Here is an 18,438-nt window from a genome sequence, read left to right as displayed (position 1 = left end):
CTCCAACCCGATTTTGTATATCTCCAGGTTAACTCCGCATTTACCCACCATAGTGGCGGATTTAGTAGCTGGCGCACTCCGCCCTTGCCCAAAGGACACCTTAGCTATGGCCCCCCTTATCGTGCCTTTATATATGTAACAAACAACCTGGCACCAGTAAACATACACGCGCCAATATCCCAGAGCCATATCACCCCGACAGTGTATCATGGCGGCCGACTTGGAATCCGCCCTTGAGAAGCCAGCCATGTCGGAAGACGGCCACCAGGACCATCAATCTAGCGAGTCTGATCAAACAGCAAAAGAGACAAAAGGCAATGTCGTCGACTGGGATGGGCCAGACGACCCCGAAAATCCGCGGAACTGGCCAGCATGGAAACGCATGATCCAGGTCGTCCTCGCCAGCGCGTTCTTGCTCACTGCGTAAGGCAGTTCCTGCGCTCCTCTGGCAAACCCGTACTGACTATGACTGGATCCCAGCAACCTCGCCGCCACAATGTTTGCACCTGGTGCTGCCTCGCTTGCGAAGGACTTCCATATCACGAGTTCCACCATCGTCAGCCTGACCGTGTCCATTTACCTCTGCGGTTTCGCCATTGGGCCAATGTTCATTGCACCGCTCTCCGAGCTGTACGGACGCCTTATGGTCTACCACACCTGCAACGTCGCTTACATTGGCTTCATCATCGGATGTGCGCTGGGGAGAAACACCGGCATGTTTCTCGCATTTCGATTCCTTGCCGGATGTGCTTCTTCGGGCCCGTTGGCAGTTGGCGGAGGGACCATCGCCGACGTCGTCCCGCCTGCGCAGCGTGGAAGGGCAATGTCTCTGTTCTCCACGGGACCACTCTTGGGACCAGTAGGTGGTATTACCATCGGTAAACTGTCATGACGCTGACGAGAATCTAAGATCCTGGGCCCAATTGTTGGTGGCTTTGTGTCTGAATCAATCGGCTGGCGATGGACTTTTTGGATCATCACAATCATAGTGAGTAGGGCATACGCCCTGCTATTCTCGACTCGCTAACTTTTAACCTCAGGCAGGGGTATCATTTACCATATCAATCTTCGTCCTCCGAGAGACCAATGCCGCCGTGCTGCTAGAAAGGAAAGCTGCCCGCCTGCGGAAAGAAACAGGCAACTCTGCGCTGGTATCAAAGATGGATCGAGGCCTGACACCGCACCAACTATTGCTCCGCGCGATTATTCGACCAACAAAGTTTCTCTTTCTGTCGCCAATCGTGCTCCTCCTCTCCCTCATGGCCGCGTTCGTCTTCGGCCTCCTCTTCCTGCTGTTCACCACGTTCCCCACGGTCTTCGAGGAACAATACCACTTCTCCACCGGCGTTTCCGGCCTCTCATATCTCGGCGTTGGAATCGGAATGGCAGTCTCCCTCGTAACCTTCGCCGCCCTAAGCGACAAGCTGCAAAACACAACTGGAGGAGACTCGCCCAAACCCGAGGGTCGCCTGAAACCCATGGCGTGGGTCTTGCCCACAGTGCCCGTCGGCATCTTCTGGTACGGCTGGGCCGCCGAGACGCAGACTCACTGGATCGTGCCGATCATCGGCACCGCGTTCTTTGGATTCGGGCTTCTTTGGGTCATAATGCCGATTCAGCTCTACCTGGTCGATGCTTTTGGGCCTGAGGCTGCTGCGTCTGCGTTGGCTGCGAATGTGATTCTCCGGCTTCTTGCTGGGGCCTTTCTTCCGTTGGCGGGGCCCTCTCTGTATGCGGACCTAGGGCTTGGCTGGGGGAATAGTGTCCTCGGTTTTATCGGGGTGGCTTTTCTTCCGGTGCCATTCTTATTCTATCGTTATGGAGGGTGGCTTCGGGAGCGGTTTGCTGTGAAGCTATAGCGTTTCGTGGGGAGGTCGAGGTATCATAGATCTGTTAGCATTCGCGGCGAAGAGATTGTCGCGGCTTTCTGCCATTTCACTCCATACATAACCTGGATCGATGACCGTGGCTTTCGATGAGAGGGCTATGTCGAGAGAGGACTGTGGTAACTAATAATGCCAAAGGGAATGGAGTCTGTGATTATCAAAGCCTTCCGCGGCAGTGTCAGTTTTCGCCTTCTAACCTCTCGCTGCCTGTCAGTAATTAGGTCAACGAACCGATTACCGAAACCCAAGGGAAAGAAGGAGGTTCATTCGAAACACAGGCACCACACTGCGCCGTTTGTTGGATTCTCGGCGGACGGCAGGTGGATGGCTCTGGGAGGGAAGGGGGTTGGCACACCCTTGTAGGAGAAGATCTCTGGACCTGGAGCTGCCATAAGCATTGATTCCGGAGTAGGAGCTCACCTAGACTAGCGGGAAGATATACAAAAGAACACATCTGTTGATGATGTTGGTCCACCCCCTGGTGTCCGTAGTGGTACATGGGCTCCCGATTGCCTCTAGCCGTACATACCAACAGGTCATGAGCAGGAGAATGTAAATTAATGTCTCGTCAATTCTCAACTATAGGTTAGAGACAGTAGGGTCAAAATAACGGGAAAGATAGATGATAACCCCGAAAAAAGCTTTTGTCATGTCAAATGAGGCGTGGCATTTAGTCAGGCCGACCGTGGCTCAAAGGCCATCAGAAGCCGAGCAGCTGCGTTATGCCCGTTCTTCTCCGCCAATTCAATTGATCGCTGGTACTGACGCTGCCCAAATTCCCCCGTCACGGAGGCCCCTTCATCGAGAAGCAGCTGGAGCATATCGATCCGACCATGCTCTGCTGCTCCCTCGAGTGCCGTTCGGCCATTGTATCGCGCAGCTGGAGCGTTCACATCAGCGTTCAGATCAATCAGTCGGCGAGCGATCCCAATATATCCCCGGATTGTAGCAATCTGCAGCGCCGTCGCCCCACCATCACTGGCTGGGCCTGCGTTGACGGACGTCTTGTGGCTGAGAAGGAGGTTGACGAGTTCCATATTCCCACTATCTACGGCATGTTGCAGAGGCGTGCGGCGGCGGATACCCGGTCCCAAGTGATTGACATCGACCTCGCGATGCTCGAGCAGCAGCTTCGTCACAGAAATATCTTGGCGCTTAGCTGCAAGCTGCAACGGGCTGACAACATCTCTATACCCTGGAGCCTCAGTTCCATTTTCATCCTCCGTGTCCGGGTAGGTGATGGTAAGATCCTGATTTAGGTCTATGGGGGCTCTGAGATAATCGTCGACTAGGTCCGTATGACGAAAGAAGATAGCCACGCCCAAAGCCCGACCCGTGAGCCGTGGCTCCCAGCGACGAGATTGGAGGAGGATTCTGAGTAATTGCCGGTCGTTGTATCGGGATGATATTTCAAGGACCGACTCTGGGGGCTCGAGTACAAATTCAGAGTCATCATCGAGCTCCCAAACACCCGGGGGTTTCCCTACCGGGTCAACCCCAGATGTGAGCAGGAGTTGCACAAGATCTGTTCTCTGTTGTAAAATGGCTTCCGTGATTGCCGAAGGGGCATTTCCACGGAAGGCTACAAGCAGTCGGCTCAGCAGCTCATCACCTGCCTCCTCGTCCGCAGTGTATTCCACTGCTTTTTCCAGGTCCCCGTCGGTGACCTTTACCCCGCGGTCGAGAATGACATACGCCAATGAGAATTGCCTTTTCATGATTGCAGCACGAAGAGGCGATGTTGGTGATATACCGGAGCCAGTTTCTCCTTGCTCTAATATTGGATGGTTGAAGTCAAGATCAAGATAGACTAGTCTCCGCGCTAGATCATACTTCTCCGCTGCAATTGCAGCCCCCAATACTTGTGCGCCGGAAGTTCGAAGGATTTGTTGCAGGACTCCGCTGTGTTCCAAGTACGCTGCGGTCTCCATATTGCCGATCTGGGTGACACGTGTACCGTGGATAGCCGTTGCTCCGGCAGCTTGCAACATACAGATGAGTGGCAGATATCCCTTTTCAATGGCTGCCCCCAAGACCGTTCCAGGGAAATCTTCATAGACATCGTTCAGCCGCACTCCCATTCTGATAAGGGCACTGGCAAACCCGGTTGCACCATTTTGAATCGCGCAAAGCAATGCTGAAGTAGGCTGTTTGTCCCGAGACTCTGGCCGTTCGATCATCGCACCATGTCTCACCAGTATATCGCAGATGCCTTCATTTTTGTGGGTCAAGGCGAGTTCGATTAGGGTCCGCTCTCCAGAAGTATCTGCGACCTGAACGGCAACACCAGCGCTCAGTAGGCGCTCAATAACAGTGCGATTAGGCCTTTTACAAGCCACGGCAAGGGCAAGAGGCGAAATATAGGGAAGTCCATCCAGTGCGGGGTTGACGTCCTGGGAAGCATCCAAGAGGGTGTCTATGACCGCCGGGTTTCCGGATTCAACTGCTAGACCAAGCACACTTGTCACACCCCAATCGTTGCAGAATGGAATATCCACAAGTGCGTTGATATCCGCACCACGAGAAAGCAAGAGTTTAATGATATTTATGCTCCCACATCGTACTGACTCCGCCAACGGACTTTGTCCTTGCACGCCGTCCCGTGCGTTCACGTCTGTATCTGGACCCAGAAAACGAGAGAACAGCTTCGGGTCCGAGATATCTGCTGCGGCCGCAGCTAGGCATGACGGTGAAACTCGGGCGTGAATGGAAAGAAACATCTCTATTGCCTCGGTGTTTCTGTTGGTAACAGCATATTCAAGCGGAGATGTCCCATTGTAGCAAATGTCAACGTCTGCACCATTGGAGAGAAGAAGGTTGGCGATGTCCGCATCGAACCCCCAAGGAAGCGATGAAACGAATTGTAAGGGTGTGATAGGCCCGTAATCAACGGTGTCGATAGGGCAGTTGGAATTGGTACCAGCAGCCAGTAGCATCTCGACAATGTCTTCGTTCATCTCTCGCAATGCGCTCCCAAACAGCTGTTCCGCGATCGCTGCAGCAGATGGCTCATTGGTCGATAATAATGCGCGAAGCTGAGTTACATTGTTCCAGCCAGACCGTCTAAACATTTCTAGTACACGCCTGTCGTGAGCTTCCATGGTCTCGGGCGACTTTCCTTTGGGTCCGTGGGAGATTAGGTTGTTTGACAGCAGGAACATTTCCACGCCAAATGTATCAACGGTGGATTGTTTCGATTCGCAAAACCGTGCTGCCAGGTCGCGATGATAATCCTCCGTCGCTTCCGGCATCAGGATGCTTAAGCCTGTAGCAGTCCTCGAGCTGCTGTTGATGTTCACAGGGTGGGAGAGGCGGTCCCAAGGGACAAGGGAGCTCAGGCGCTCCAACAGTTCTCGGTTCACCGTATACGAAACAGCGTTGGGGTCTTGTGGAGAGGTCACGGCGAGTCGCGCGACCGGGGAAGGTAGATCTAATTGGACGCAACCCATGAGTAAGATCACTCCCGACACAGAGCCGTCGTGCACAAATTCAATGGTTCAGTTGACTTACCTTCGCTTTGACCCGGCTGCAGAAACCTCGAGAAGCGCAGCCACGGTAAAGAAGTGTTCCACATAAGTCGCACTCCCGGCGTGACTGGGGTGCAGACACTGATCCCCTCTGGGGTGTCCGGGGAAGGAGCTGCGACCACGACAAGGAATATTAGCGCCTGCCCAGATTGACATCAGACAACAACCTACCACCGGGAACGCGAACCCCGTCAAACGTCGTGACATACGCTTTGCCGTACGGGGCCTTCCTGACTTTGCGTGGGGCATATTCAACACCGTTGACGTGTACTTCGCTTTCCTTGTCGAACAGTTGCTTCCGTTTGGCGATGCGTCTCCCGATGAACTGACCGTCGGCCGGCGAGATCTTCGTATTCTTTTGAAAGCCCCAGCGGGTAAAGTGACTCAGGTACTGCCTCTGTCTGTTCGGGCATAAGCTTCTCCCGAATGAGATCGATAAGGAAGAGGAAGGTTGGCTTACGTTGCCTCGAATGCGTACTTGGAGGTCATGTAGTCCATGACCTCCCTGAGTTTCATGTTCTGCCGAATGTAAAGACGGTGGAGTTCTGGCTTGTATGATTCCCAGACAGAGTCGTCCATGTCGACGGCCGCCTGGACTGGCGTGTGTCCCAGCAAGCGTAACAAGCTGAGGTCAGTGAGTTGGGAAGGCTGTCTTTTGAAGCCGCAGCGCAAGGCGGCTTCAGATGAATGCCTCAGGCCGTAAAAAGGCGCTGGGCTTCCGGGTGGCCTTTCGTCATTTTGAGCCTACGGCCTCGGATTGGCTGATTCCAAAATTTCGAGAGCCTCCTGCTCACGAGTCGTCTCGGTATACCCGCTCAAGGTGATCGATCATCAATGAGCCCGCATATCCTCAGCACCTTATTACTGAATTCGGCCGGAGATCTGCGTTTGGCCATCAGATTGCTTGAATTTTGCACCTGCCTCGCGCAAGGGACGCTTGGTGGTTGGACGATTCCAAAATTTCGACCCGCTTTATCCCTGATGCTCTCAACGTCCCGAAGGAAACCTCCCTCACACACGAGCCGATCGCCCCAGCCAACACAGACATTGGGGTTATCTGACCGAGACTGGGGGATAATTACGGCCCCAAGAGAGTTGCGCGCCAGTATATAAGAATAGTATCTCCTTGTTAAGTTCTTATACAATTCTTCTTTCTGGCAGTTACTCTCCCCTTTGACATTTATGATCTCTGCCTGGAGCCAGTTCTTGTTGACGCACCCGATTCAGCAACCAATGACAATGCAGCATCAACCATTCCATCGGGGCCCATTTGATCTCGAGGCGAAGGATTGGCATTCTTATCCAACTCAATATTCTGTTCATCCTCCCACGAACCAACAACTCCCTGCAGCCCGTGGGCCACATCGGCTGCCCGTCTATTCAAACCAACAAACGGAGCTAGACCCAAGTTTTGCCTCCATCCTTCAAGAAACCCCTGGGCCGGCTGTTTGGCCGGCACCGATGACCGCCGGACCCGTTTGTTATCAAGTGGCGCTAGCGCAGCCCACGACGGACGCGCCGCCGATGAGCGATGCGTCCCCCAGTGTTTCCAGCGATCACTCTGGTCACATTACAGGCAACAACAATAATTTTGTCGCTGCTCTCGAACTACCCCTGCAGGGACTGGAAGGCCGGGAGTCAGGCTGGATCGCTTATTCCCCGCCAACTGGCCAATCCCCGCTGTACGTCCCCCTCTATTTCTTCACCGCTACAACCATGGCGAAAATGAGATTTCTAACCCACGCGAAGTCCTGCTTTCGCTGAAAATGGTCCTGATGACGCTCGCGTCTTCAGGTGCAAATGGCAAGGCTGTCGTAGTTACACCAGCTTCCGCCGCGAAACCGACTTGCTCCGCCATCTTCGGACTGTCCATGTCTCTCCAAAGGCTTATCCTTGCCCCGAACCGAACTGTGACAAGGGCTTCGGTCGCAAAGACCACCTTCGGACACACCAGCGGAACTGTCACGGCGCGTGAGAGGATCGCGCTACCCCTCATCGTCTTTGCTTTTTCTCCATTCCGTTTTCGGTGACCAGATGACACGCTTCAATCTCTCTTTTTTTCTTTTTTTTTTTTTGGGCTTCCGCCTCATCTTCTTTCTTCGCTTCAATTTAGCGGTGGCGTAAGATGTGGCGGGCGAATCAGATAATTGAATGCGACAAATAGAAACATCAATAGAAAGTATTTTGGCGTTCTCTTCGTGAATCAAACTTGTTCTCAAGCTTTGATTCGGATTATTGCACGTCATCCCAACATGTCCAGGCTCCTTTTCATTCAGGTTCAAATGCGCAATCCTGGGGGAAATCGTCCAGTCTGAACTTACGTCATGCCCTTTCCACGAGCGATCGGCCGCAGCCAAGGTTAACCCGACATCTGGGCCGGGACGGGTCGGACCCGCTCGGAACATCCCCGGCCTTGCGAACGACACCTTAAATCAGGCGCACGACCGTGACGGATAAATTCATCATCCGACGAAATACAAGGATCGGCCACCATCCCCAATATTGCTTTCATGTGGCTTCATTCATGCAATTGCTCTTTCCTAATCTTGTCAACGTGGAAGTTTATCGCAGGCTTCCTTGCAGGTATAAATATCGCTCGATGGACCTTAGTTAGCAATTTGGATTCTTCTTCCGCTTTCATCCTGTTGATTGCTTCCGTGTATCTGTGCTGCCTGCCCTGCAAGCATGCTACTAAGCAAGTATATATAATACTGGGAGGCATCGGAATTTTGGCAAAAGTATTCAACCAAGGAATGCCAGGGGTTAGCAACCAGCAAGCTACCTACATGGAAGAAAGCAAGTGAAGGCCCAGGGTTAGGAATGCGCGAGAGGTCGCCTTTCTGGTAGCATTGCCCTGGTCAATCAAAAGAGAGCGAGAGGGGGTCGTTGTGTTGAGGGTTAACCTCAGCTTGTTGGGTGGAGCAGAATAGCAGGACTACATTTTCAAAAGTATGTTGTCATTTTTGCAAACACCCATTGGAAGTCTTGGCGCAGGTTGACAAGTCACGTGGCTTGCCAGACAAGCCTCCGCGGGGCAAAACCAAACACGCGGGAAAAAAAAGAGGGACAGAAAACTTGAGCAAAGACCACGTCTCGCGTCTCATCCCACAGCGCCACCTAACACCCTTCTCCTCACATCCGTCGGTCCAGTATCTCACCATGGGAAACGTAAGCTACTAACTCGCGCTCTCTCTCGAGCAAACACCCAGCACTCTGGGTCCATCACCCAAATCCAGCCGACGCGAGACTCACTAGTGATAACACCAGGGAGCCAAAGCCGCGCAGAAGCGCGAGCGGAATGCCAAAGATGCGAAGGGGTCGGGCAAGTCGCAGACTAAGACGGTATGTCTGTTTATCTTTGTTCGTTCTGTTGTTCTGTCGGTATTCGTGGGAGCTGTCCTTGTGTGTCGACTGCGTATTTCGCGATTGGATGTAGTATCTGGAGTATCGGGGAGGGAATAAACGGACTCGAGCTCACAGAATTGCTAGAACGAGGCGGCGAAGGATATCCAGTGCGTTGTGTGTAGAGCGACATTCCTGAAGACGACTCGAGGTCCGGCCTTGACGGAGCATGCGGCGAACAAGCACAGCAAGACGCTGCAGGACTGTTTTCCGAATTTTGTGGATGCACCGAAGAAATGAGACTGTTGATGGTGATGAATCTGCGGTTGAGGGTGTGGCCTGCTCTCTGCATGCTGCTCGCTCCCTCTCGAGGGTGTTGAGATAGGCTTGGTGCGATATGCGATGGATGTATGATTGTATGAAACCCTCGAGCGCCTCTAAGATACCTGATGCTATTACGGCCCATTGCTGTCTCTTATTACTTCGTAGAATAGCTCGTCCGGCAACTGCCGCTACCTGGGATGGCCGGCTGGGGAGAGGCTTGTGAACCATGGCCCTACGATTGACCTTACGACGGTCGCCGGACCGCAGCTGCCACCGGAATCCGATGCCAAATGGTCTCGCAGTTTGGAGTTGCCAAGCTACACGCGAATTTTCCACGCCTTCTCCAATTCCAGAAACTTGCGCCCAAGTAAGCCGAACATGTCCTCTGTAGTATACGAGAATTTCGGCTTCATAAGTGCAAAGTGGCTCGGCTCGTCTGGATAACCGACATCTCTACTTCCAACAACGAGCTCTTCTCCAGGGTATTGTTGAATCAACAAGGCCCTGCCCCCAGTCCCGGACGGCAGGCACGCGGGGGTCCGGCTATCGCGCCCCTTCCAACTCGCCCAGCTTCGCGAGTCGATAGTCTACGCCTCGTCGTCGAGGCCCTGCACTCCAGGGAGGACGGACTGGACAATGAGGAAAGAGCAGTTGAATGAGTAAAGCAAAACGAAGAGGTGATTCAAGTAATATTAGGTGACGGAGCAATGACGCTGGGCAATCCTCATAAAGTTGGATATTGAATTCGTCCATCACCGAGATTGGTAACGTCGACACGGAGAGTGCGTTACACATTGGGTGAATAAGCAGCGGCAGAATGACTCAATCTGGTTGGCGTGCATTCGCTTTGGTGTTGGTGTCTGGTCACGTGATTCGACATTTAAATAGCCCCCTCCTCTCCTTCCTCCTTCCCCCATCTCCGTCGCTCCCCATCTGATTCTTTCATCACCTTCTCCGTCCGACATCGTCATTCCAGAAGAAACGTATTTGCTCTTTACTGTCCTCGCCGCCAGCCCTGCCATTCCTGTGGTTCCATAGGACTTTCTGATTTCATTTGCTGATTTTGGATTGGGCATGTGCTCGTGACCAGGCCGTAGGAGCCTTTACTTTTCTCTTCTTGTCTTCTTCTCATCTTCTTCTCACGACATCATCATTCCATCAGAAAAGTATTTGCTCTTTGCCGCCTCGCCGCCAGTCCTGCCATTCCTGTGTTTTCATAGGACTTTCTGACTTCGGATTGGGCTTGTGCTCGTGACCAGGCCGGAGGAGCCCTTACTTTTCTCGTCTCCTCTTCTTCTCCATGATCCGAAATATAACACGAGCCAGGGCTGCTCAACAATATTCCAAAGCCCGGGTGGGAGGGATACTCGATTCCGTCGAGGGTTTTTTCTAACTCCGCAAATATTGCAACAACACAATGACGACAACGTCGCTAAACCCGCCCTTCGTCTTGAGAAAGGCAGTTCTTGTTTCTTCATACGATCGGGAAAGCGAGGTTCTTTGCTCTGCTCGCCTTCGTATTGCGCATAATGAAGCTGCCAACCAAGGATCCATTTCCCTTATTTTTGGGGCGGATCTCGCTAACTTGAGCAGCAGATTACCGCTGACGTTTAATGTGGCCCCTGCATCAATTGAAGAATGTATATTGGCCCGAATGAGCGACGAAGGCCTCTGTTCATCTCATTGGCTTGCCGTGCTCCCCGCGCCTGTCAACAGTCTTGCGAACGTGTCAACATTGAGCTTGAAACTCGGCACGCACGGCATTGTTCTTTGTCCATTCGGGACGGATCCCTTAATCCCGACCGACCGAAATGACTCGAATTTTCGCGCATTTGCAAAGATCTGTAAATCCAAATCCTTCCATCTACATTTCTCCAAGCGACAATTTGTCCCAGGCGAACTTGAGAAGTTGGAGAAATTCTCCTATGCCCTGCAAAAAGGCAATCTTCAGGCAGAGCCTTTCAATCCCTCTCGCCAGCGCGTGGTCGAGACAGATTGGCGTGTATTTAGCCTCTTGCTCGATCCACCCCCATATTATGAAGATCCCGTCTCCGGTCAGGCAAAGCAAGTAGATCCACCCCTATATCGCGAGGAAGCCAGGTCTGTGCAGGGGGCTGGGAAACGGGTTAGAGGTATCTTGTCTCATTATCTTGTATACTTTGACCTCCGATAGCTCATAAATAATATCTAGACCAGTGGTCACCGCCCCTCGACTATGAAAGACAAAAGAGATTATGCCCTCCATCCCCACAATTGTTAAGCTCTCCCACCGAAATCAAGACGCCGACGACTCTCTCACCTTCACCGTCAATACGTCCCACTCACTTTAAGCATGCTTGCTCTCCTGGTCACATGGACTGTGACAGGCTTGCGCGCCTCGAACATGAACTCCGCGATATTTCTGATGATCTCCTCTGCAAATTATTGATTAAAATAGGACGCGAGCACCTCTTAGCCGTACCGGGAGATGTAGACAGGAGTGGCGTCCCAATTGAGTCTGAGAAAATCGGTCTTTCTAATTTCGACCTGGTTAAACGCAACCTCATACAAGATCTGGAGAAGACGATTAAGCAACGCCTCGACGATCATTTCGAGATATTTGTCAATAGGGCCGTGAGCGAGTGTCGCGATCAGATCCTCGACGAATACCAATCTAACGAAGCCGAGTTTCGCGAACAGGTCGAGGATGGTAACTCCGAGCTACGCATAACGACCGACGAATGCATGAAGGAAATTAATGAACAAGCACAAAAGCACATGCATGAAATAGAAGAACAAGCACAGAAGCAGATGCACGAAATGGAAGAACAAGCGCTTCAGTGCATGAATGATATCGAGAATCGGGGAGTCGAGACTGAGTTGGCTGCCGCAGAAAATATTGCAAAGTCGAAGCGCTGGCTCAATACTTCCGCCCAGTCCCTACCTGATAGCAGGTCAAGTCTTGACCATGAACTGGACATTCATTCCAGACGCAACTCCATCTAGATTTGGTACCATGCTACGCTTCAGGCAACATAGAGGCATCAACTATAGCTCCCTTCAGATACATCTTTTATGGCTATTCCAGAACTAGATATCCTACACTTTTAGATACCTAATTTACATTAATTCAGGTACGAGTTGATAGTTGCAATTTCCTTCATGACCTCAAGCACAGTTGAATCAAGGATGATGTGCTTGCCCAAGTTGGGTAATCCACTTGCTCAGAAAATGCACTAACTTACCACTGAGGCCTGCAGTCTCAACCCCTCCAGCACATCATCAACACTCAGTCAACGCCTCAACGGAGTGGACCAACGACCTCGAAATGCACATCCTTGTCGCCGAAGATAAGTAAGTTCGCCGCCAAAGTCACCTTTCTACAGGCTATATAACTAACAAACACTAAACCGTTCCAGCTACGTCAACCAAAAGGTGCTCGAAAAGTTTTTCAAAAAGCTCGGCGGCTGCACAGTCTCCATAGTCGGCGATGGCCAACAGGCCCTCAACTACCTCTCCGGACCGCCAGCGACATGTCCCCGCCCTGATATCATCATCATGGATGTAAGGAAGCGCCCTTCCACACAGCATACACATCGCACATCTCTTCTCCTCCCACACCACACCACACCACACCACATCCATCTAATCTCCCATCCCATCGTCCCAGAATGCAATGCCCGTCATGGGCGGCCAAGAAGCAACACGAATCATCCGCACCCAACCCCCCTTCACGACGGACCCCCTCATCCGCACAACCCCCATCATAGCTCTCGTTGCGTCCATGGTCTCCGATAGAGAAAGATATCTCGCGCAGGGGTTCGACGATGTCCTGCACAAGCCGTTCCGGCTCCAGTCGCTGAAGCGGATGATCCTCTTTTGGTCGCGGCAGCGTCGAAACCCCGCGGGTGGGGGTGCGGCTGGGATTGCGCCTCTGCCGCCGCCGGTGCCCGTGCCGTTGCGTCCTACTGCGCAGTGGGGGCCGTTTCCGCTGAGGGCGTTTCGGGGACCAAGGTCGCTTCTTTAGGGGGTCGGGGTGGGGTAGGGTGGCTTCTTACTACTAGGAGTCATAGAACTTAGAGCTGGGAAATCCCTTTGCATGAGAGCCATGAGATTTACATCTATCTATCAAGTACTCGCTACTCGCTACTCCCTATCGCTACTCCCTACTCCACCTCCAACCTAAACGCATCATACTGTACGTACAACGCCTCCGGCAGGAGCGCCGTCTCAACACTCGACGCATTAAACGGCAAACTGAGCACAAACTCATTCCTCCCGCGTCGCAGCTTCTCAGCGGGAAAGACGAATTTGTGCTCAATATTCTGACACGTTACTGCGCTGCGCACCCCACACGATCCGCTCCGCCAGTAGGGGATCAGCCATGTCTCCTCGAACCGCCCGTTCACGTTCACGGTCCAGGGGAGGTTACTGTACGGATGATCGAGGAGCGTCCACTTCGAGTTCCCGTTGGCGGTTTTCGTGCCCGCGATTTGCACGGTGAATGCTGCTGTCTGCGCGCGCCGGAGTTGGCGGGCCGTCAAGTCGAATGTGATGGTCCAGTTGTTGACGTTGTCGTAGTACGGCTCTGTATGGAGGTGGTTGCCCTGTGACGGGAAGAATGACCAGTGGATATAATTCATGTCCTGTGCTGGATCGCTCGTTCCAACGTGGAAGCTGACGCCGTCGGGGAACTCGGCTGGATAGTCGTATTTGCCCCAGTAGATGCGGTATTGTTCTGGTTCGAGGGGCTTTGATATATCTGGGGCGTATCCGTGTCGATACTCGCCGGCAGATTTATCGGGGATGCCGATGCGCCAGAGTTCGCGGCCGGAGCGCTCCTCGTTCCATGTGAAGTTGTGTTGCTTCGAGCTTGATACATTGACGTTGTCGCGGATGAACCACCCGAAGATGCCATCAGCATAGATCGTCACTCGATATTCACCCTGCACAACGCGCGGAATACTAAATCGTCCCGATTCATCAATCTCAGCCCAATACTGCAGAGACTTCGTATGGAAGACGTTAAGCTGGAAGTCCTGCTCATTCTCGGAAAGAACGATAATCGGCTTCTCCGCACCCTCGGGCAGCTTCACACTACCTTCAAAGGTCGTCCGTCCACGACTGGGCACGAAATTCGGGACATGCTGCGCGATACTATCATAGAACTCAGCGTTCCACTCCGGATCCGCATACTGTGCCGCGTCGGCCCTCAACTCCGCCAGCGTTGTCTCTGGACCGCCACGATTAAAGTAGTAGAACTGAGGACCCCATGTACGGTCGAATCCATGTGTGATGTTCGGTACAGGCGCACCATGGTGGCCCGAAACCATGTAATTGTAGACGATTCCGTCGACGACGAGGTCAGAATGCAAGGGGCCGCCGTAGTACGTCTCACGCGAGTTGTGGACGAGCCACGCGCCAAAGGTACTGCCGTCGTCGCTGGTCGATCCGTCACTGAATTGTCCGTGCACGTCGTGGTCCCGCCAGCTCTCGGAGAGGGTGTATTTGGTGAAGTAGTCGGAATATTGCGCGACAAAGGGATCGTCGGTGTTATTGCCGAGGTAGGTAGTTGCGTCTTGGACTGTGAGGGAATCGTCATAACTGCTTTCTAGAGGGAGGGGTCCGAAATTTCCGTCACTTGTTGAGAAGTGCGTCCACAGGTCTGTATTGGGACGGAACATGGTGCGCATTTCGCCCAGGTCTCGGAGGAATGGGGTCGCAGTGTTGAAGTATGTAAGGCGGGAGAACGCATGGAGACCTGTTTCTTCCCCGCGAAGGAACAGGTACTGCGAGAGCGTCTGGTTCGTCGGGGCGTAAGTATCGCTCATAATAACCCCACCATACGGCGTACCCGTTGAATCTGTGCCATTCACGAGCTCCAATGTCGCCGTGGACCCTGGTGTCCAGAAACCGTCTGGAACGCATGAGCAGTCGAGGTACGGCCCCTTTCCAGTGTTACCGTCGACGGGTCCCAGCAGGTCTTGTCCGTCCAGCCTGGCGTCGACGATGTGGCCGCTGGCTTTGTCGACTGCCACGGCGAAGCGGTCATTTGCGAGGGCGAGGTGGGTGGAGTTTTCGGTTGCTAGCAATGCTAAGGAGGAGCCGGCGAGGCCTGTCAAAAAGGCCAGCGCCTTCAGCTGAAAGGTCAACATTCTGCGATTTGACGACCTTGAGGACGTCAATTTTCCCAGAGCTCAAAAGAGGAGCGAAGGGGATTTAAATTGCGAATCCTGTCTTCTTTCGGCCTCCGTGCCAGGAGAGTCACCCAGCCGCTGCTCCGGTGTGACGGTACCTCCCCCTCTGGGGAAACCGGAGTCCCCGCAATGGGGTGGACTGGGGTGAGGAAGAACCTTGGGGAACGCCCTGGGATGTTAAATGATGGCAAGTTGATCATGACAATGCGGATGGCCATTGGTGGAAGATCGTCAGCAACAATCTTTGGCCGTTTGACCGTGGGAATTCCACCAGCGACCACATGCCGTGCTTCGGTCAGAGTTCGCCCGAGATTCACAGATTTCCCCGATTTCGTTTGTTCGTGATGCTCTCACAGCTGTCTGTCGAGACCAGCCAAGCCCTAAGTAGGGGTTTGCTGGAATTAGGGCTTGGCTGGGTGGCAACTTTCCAACCTGTGCGGCGATTCTTGTTCATGGAAAGCGAAGGAGCAGCCGTGATGTGCTCTTTCCCAGCCTTGATATGTTTTCTACCGAAGAATAATCAGGAATCTGTAGCTGTGGTCACGCGTGTGCGCGAGGTGTCGCACCTTGCCTTATATGACTGCTCTCAATATAGGAGAAAGGAGCGATCAAGGCAGTAGCTTCTTCAAGATAAGACATACCAGTCGGTCTTTCCAAAAAAGTACCTCCAGTGATACCATGCTTATTGTGGAGACTACATCCTGGATCACAGCTTCCTAATCACCACCGTTTTTCTCCCGGGCAACGGCAGTGAATCATCCTGGGCGTACGATAGATTCGCAAGGACGCCCCCGCACGACGGACGCCAGTCGGCCATGCCCATGTCAAACTCCGGGGTCAACATGATTCCTTACCATTTCCCGTTTGCGAGACTCCCGCCTTCGACAGTGAGGTCGTAGTCGTCTTCGAAGGTAGATCGCCTATTTACCTTGGCCCAGGAGGATACGGTGGTAGTTGTATCCGATTTGTGCTCGGTAGGTGAGGAGGTGGTATAGAGCGTCGCGGAGCTGTCGACGTACGCCTTTGTGGACTTCTTGTGCCTTTTAAGACAGCCCTCTCCATTGCCCAAGCATAGTTTCCGCCTCGTGAAAGTTCAGAATTGAGTATGTAGCTGGCTAGGTCATTTCGAACTCGCGGTATCCAACGAGTTGACTGTGTTCCAGCAACACAGATGCAGTCTCCCCGGCGTTCTCACGACCAAAGTCGTGATAGTGCCGGAGTTAGGAGAATTGTCCAAAGCTGAGCTAAGACGGCGATTTCGTGTGCTTGGATGTTTCTGTTTGCTGATGCCTGAACTTGAAGGATCAGTAACCATGATTAGGGTAAGTGAGCGGCAGTGAATCGCCAGGTTTCAGGGGTTCGCAGGCCCTGTGAGGCCAGCTGGGTTAGGGGCTTTTCAACCCCACAAGAATCGACGGCTTTCTCCGAATACGAAGTCGAGGTTTCGTTGTCACTACAACACTCATTGTTCATATTGGCTCCCAATTGTGCTTTCAGTGACGAACGAGGCGCAGCACAGTCTGGATGCGTGGGCGCTGTGGACTCCAGCGCAGCAAAGTAACAAAAGTAGCAATATTCTTTCAGGCCGCCGGCAGAGCTTGTGCGACAGGGAATCAGGCCGCCCATCGCGAGGCCTCCCGACAAGAAGCCCAGGCAGCTGGATTCCCAGACACTCGCTCTTGGCGTGACGTGGGATCATGCTGCCGATCCAAGTGCTTGGCCTCTCGATTGAGAAGTACGTCGCGCCGGGGATTAGAACTCGTTTTAGCGCTGATGGGAGGCGCCGCTGGGCTTGGGTGATTTGCCTTGTTCGACCCTGCAGCGCTGATCGGCAGGGCGAGATGGAGGTTCGAGAGAGTTTGTTTTTCTTTCGTCACGTCTGGGGTTCACCTATTTTTAGTCTAGGCAGAGCATTTGCTTCGACGAGGCCTCATTTCTCGAGTATATAAACGGTGAGAGACCGCGTCCTCTGTGCTCAATCATCTCAATTGCAAGCACAGCTCACTCTCCAACTCAACCATCTCAATTAAATTCATTAACCTCATCATCAACCTCTCAAAATGCCCTGCAACGTCGTCAGCAACCCCAGCTTCGAATCCGGCCTCGACGGCTGGCACACCAACCTCGCCAGCGCCGTAAAGATTATCACCAGCGACGTCGCCTACGACGGGAACAGCTTTGTGTACGCTCTCCTTCCCCGTTTCCTCATACATTTCCTAGTCTAATAAATAATACAGCTCCCTGGACCTCAACACCGACCGCCCCACCGGCGACATCCACACGTACCTCTACGACCTCGACACCGCCAAGTCCTACGACCTGAAGGTCCAGGTGCGCGTCAACGGCGACCTCCCCTCGGTCAACCAGTGCACCTTTAGCGTCGAGGCCAACGACGACCCAGCCGGCGGCGTCATCTCCTCTGACTACATCTGGACTGCCGGCGAGTGGATCCAGCTGAACGGGACGTACACCCCCAGCGTTAGGGACACTGAGTTCAAGCTCGCTGCGACGTGCCACTTCTCGGGTGATGTGCAGGCCTTGGGTGCGGCGTTTGATGATGTCATTCTTAGCGACTGCTGATCGTGCTGACACGCGTATTCGGGAGGTGGCAGCTCGAGCACTGTGGGGGGGAATTGCATTGCGCTGGCAGTCTAGTCTGTGTTTGGGATAGCATGTTTGGACGGTCCTTACTCTGATAGATTTCGGGCTTGAATAGAAGCAGTATTCTCAGAATCTACACCGCAACCCTACTCTACAGAGCAATGTGCACGCCACTAGGCACGAACACAGATCCAACAGCCTTTCACTCTACATAAGGCTGAATGCAAAGTCCCGTATTCTCAGGCGATGCAGCCTGGCGAGGCCAATGCCCAAGCTTTGAGATCGGCGCCTTGGCGGTGCTTCGCCTTCTCAGCTTCGTGCCTTCGCGGATAGGGGTACGCCTGCACTGCCAGCCCAGATCGGCACAGCTGAAAAGGAGACCAGAGGCCGGAGGCTGTCTATAAAGCCAGTCTGGTGCTCGTTCTCCATCGCAGCAGTCCCTAACAACCAAGAACATCTTGAACTCTTGAGTCTTGAAAACTCGTCCCATCATTGTTCCTCCGCTCGCTGCGAAATCTATCTTCCTCATTGCACTCTTCTCCGAAGAAAAGATGTGCCTCCCTACTCTCGGCCTCCTAAACA

The 18,438-nt window shown here is 53.2% G+C and overlaps 8 protein-coding genes across 8 annotated transcripts; 5 read left to right on the top strand and 3 right to left on the bottom strand.

Annotated features, from left to right (window-relative positions):
* Nucleotides 1-146: 146 nt before the first annotated feature.
* On the top strand, nucleotides 147-2,090 carry BJX67DRAFT_365892 (MFS transporter). The gene is made up of 3 exons (XM_071030320.1): nucleotides 147-859; nucleotides 911-988; nucleotides 1,041-2,090. The coding sequence occupies exons 1-3, from the start codon at nucleotides 497-499 to the stop codon at nucleotides 1,857-1,859; spliced, it is 1,260 nt and encodes a 419-aa protein (XP_070881600.1). The 5' UTR covers nucleotides 147-496; the 3' UTR covers nucleotides 1,860-2,090.
* Nucleotides 2,091-2,472: 382 nt separating this feature from the next.
* Nucleotides 2,473-6,053, bottom strand: BJX67DRAFT_292746 (ankyrin repeat-containing domain protein). Its single transcript, XM_071026843.1, has 4 exons — nucleotides 5,874-6,053; nucleotides 5,585-5,814; nucleotides 5,397-5,525; nucleotides 2,473-5,316 (listed from the first exon to the last, which is right to left on the bottom strand). Exons 1-4 carry the CDS (start codon nucleotides 5,990-5,992, stop codon nucleotides 2,561-2,563), a joined length of 3,234 nt encoding a protein of 1,077 aa, XP_070881599.1. The 5' UTR covers nucleotides 5,993-6,053; the 3' UTR covers nucleotides 2,473-2,560.
* A 44-nt stretch (nucleotides 6,054-6,097) lies between these two features.
* On the top strand, nucleotides 6,098-8,070 carry BJX67DRAFT_365887 (uncharacterized protein). Its single transcript, XM_071030319.1, has 2 exons — nucleotides 6,098-7,095; nucleotides 7,163-8,070. The coding sequence occupies exons 1-2, from the start codon at nucleotides 6,596-6,598 to the stop codon at nucleotides 7,386-7,388; spliced, it is 726 nt and encodes a 241-aa protein (XP_070881598.1). The 5' UTR covers nucleotides 6,098-6,595; the 3' UTR covers nucleotides 7,389-8,070.
* A 406-nt stretch (nucleotides 8,071-8,476) lies between these two features.
* Nucleotides 8,477-9,892, bottom strand: BJX67DRAFT_365884 (uncharacterized protein). The gene is made up of 2 exons (XM_071030318.1): nucleotides 8,903-9,892; nucleotides 8,477-8,755 (listed from the first exon to the last, which is right to left on the bottom strand). Exons 1-2 carry the CDS (start codon nucleotides 9,305-9,307, stop codon nucleotides 8,636-8,638), a joined length of 525 nt encoding a protein of 174 aa, XP_070881597.1. The 5' UTR covers nucleotides 9,308-9,892; the 3' UTR covers nucleotides 8,477-8,635.
* Nucleotides 9,893-10,005: 113 nt separating this feature from the next.
* On the top strand, nucleotides 10,006-12,293 carry BJX67DRAFT_365881 (uncharacterized protein). Its single transcript, XM_071030317.1, has 2 exons — nucleotides 10,006-11,211; nucleotides 11,271-12,293. Exons 1-2 carry the CDS (start codon nucleotides 10,497-10,499, stop codon nucleotides 12,062-12,064), a joined length of 1,509 nt encoding a protein of 502 aa, XP_070881596.1. The 5' UTR covers nucleotides 10,006-10,496; the 3' UTR covers nucleotides 12,065-12,293.
* A 93-nt stretch (nucleotides 12,294-12,386) lies between these two features.
* Nucleotides 12,387-13,085, top strand: BJX67DRAFT_385426 (response regulator; the record flags this gene model as incomplete). Its single annotated transcript, XM_071033856.1, has 3 exons — nucleotides 12,387-12,412; nucleotides 12,478-12,622; nucleotides 12,729-13,085. The coding sequence occupies 3 exons, from the start codon at nucleotides 12,387-12,389 to the stop codon at nucleotides 13,083-13,085; spliced, it is 528 nt and encodes a 175-aa protein (XP_070881595.1).
* A 70-nt stretch (nucleotides 13,086-13,155) lies between these two features.
* BJX67DRAFT_292713 (galactose mutarotase-like domain-containing protein) lies at nucleotides 13,156-15,375 on the bottom strand. The gene has a single exon (XM_071026842.1). It carries the CDS (start codon nucleotides 15,211-15,213, stop codon nucleotides 13,225-13,227), a length of 1,989 nt encoding a protein of 662 aa, XP_070881594.1. The 5' UTR covers nucleotides 15,214-15,375; the 3' UTR covers nucleotides 13,156-13,224.
* Nucleotides 15,376-17,315: 1,940 nt separating this feature from the next.
* Nucleotides 17,316-17,835, top strand: BJX67DRAFT_385424 (uncharacterized protein; the record flags this gene model as incomplete). The annotated part of the gene is made up of 2 exons (XM_071033855.1): nucleotides 17,316-17,437; nucleotides 17,493-17,835. The coding sequence occupies 2 exons, from the start codon at nucleotides 17,316-17,318 to the stop codon at nucleotides 17,833-17,835; spliced, it is 465 nt and encodes a 154-aa protein (XP_070881593.1).
* Between the last annotated feature and the right edge of the window lie 603 nt (nucleotides 17,836-18,438).

The sequence above is a fragment of the Aspergillus lucknowensis genome (genome assembly GCF_044049455.1).
Source record: "Aspergillus lucknowensis strain CBS 449.75 chromosome Unknown BJX67scaffold_64, whole genome shotgun sequence".
NCBI classification, from domain to species: Eukaryota; Fungi; Ascomycota; class Eurotiomycetes; order Eurotiales; family Aspergillaceae; genus Aspergillus; species Aspergillus lucknowensis.
Note: the sequence above shows the minus strand (reverse complement) of the source record. Positions and strands in the feature narration are given on the sequence as shown.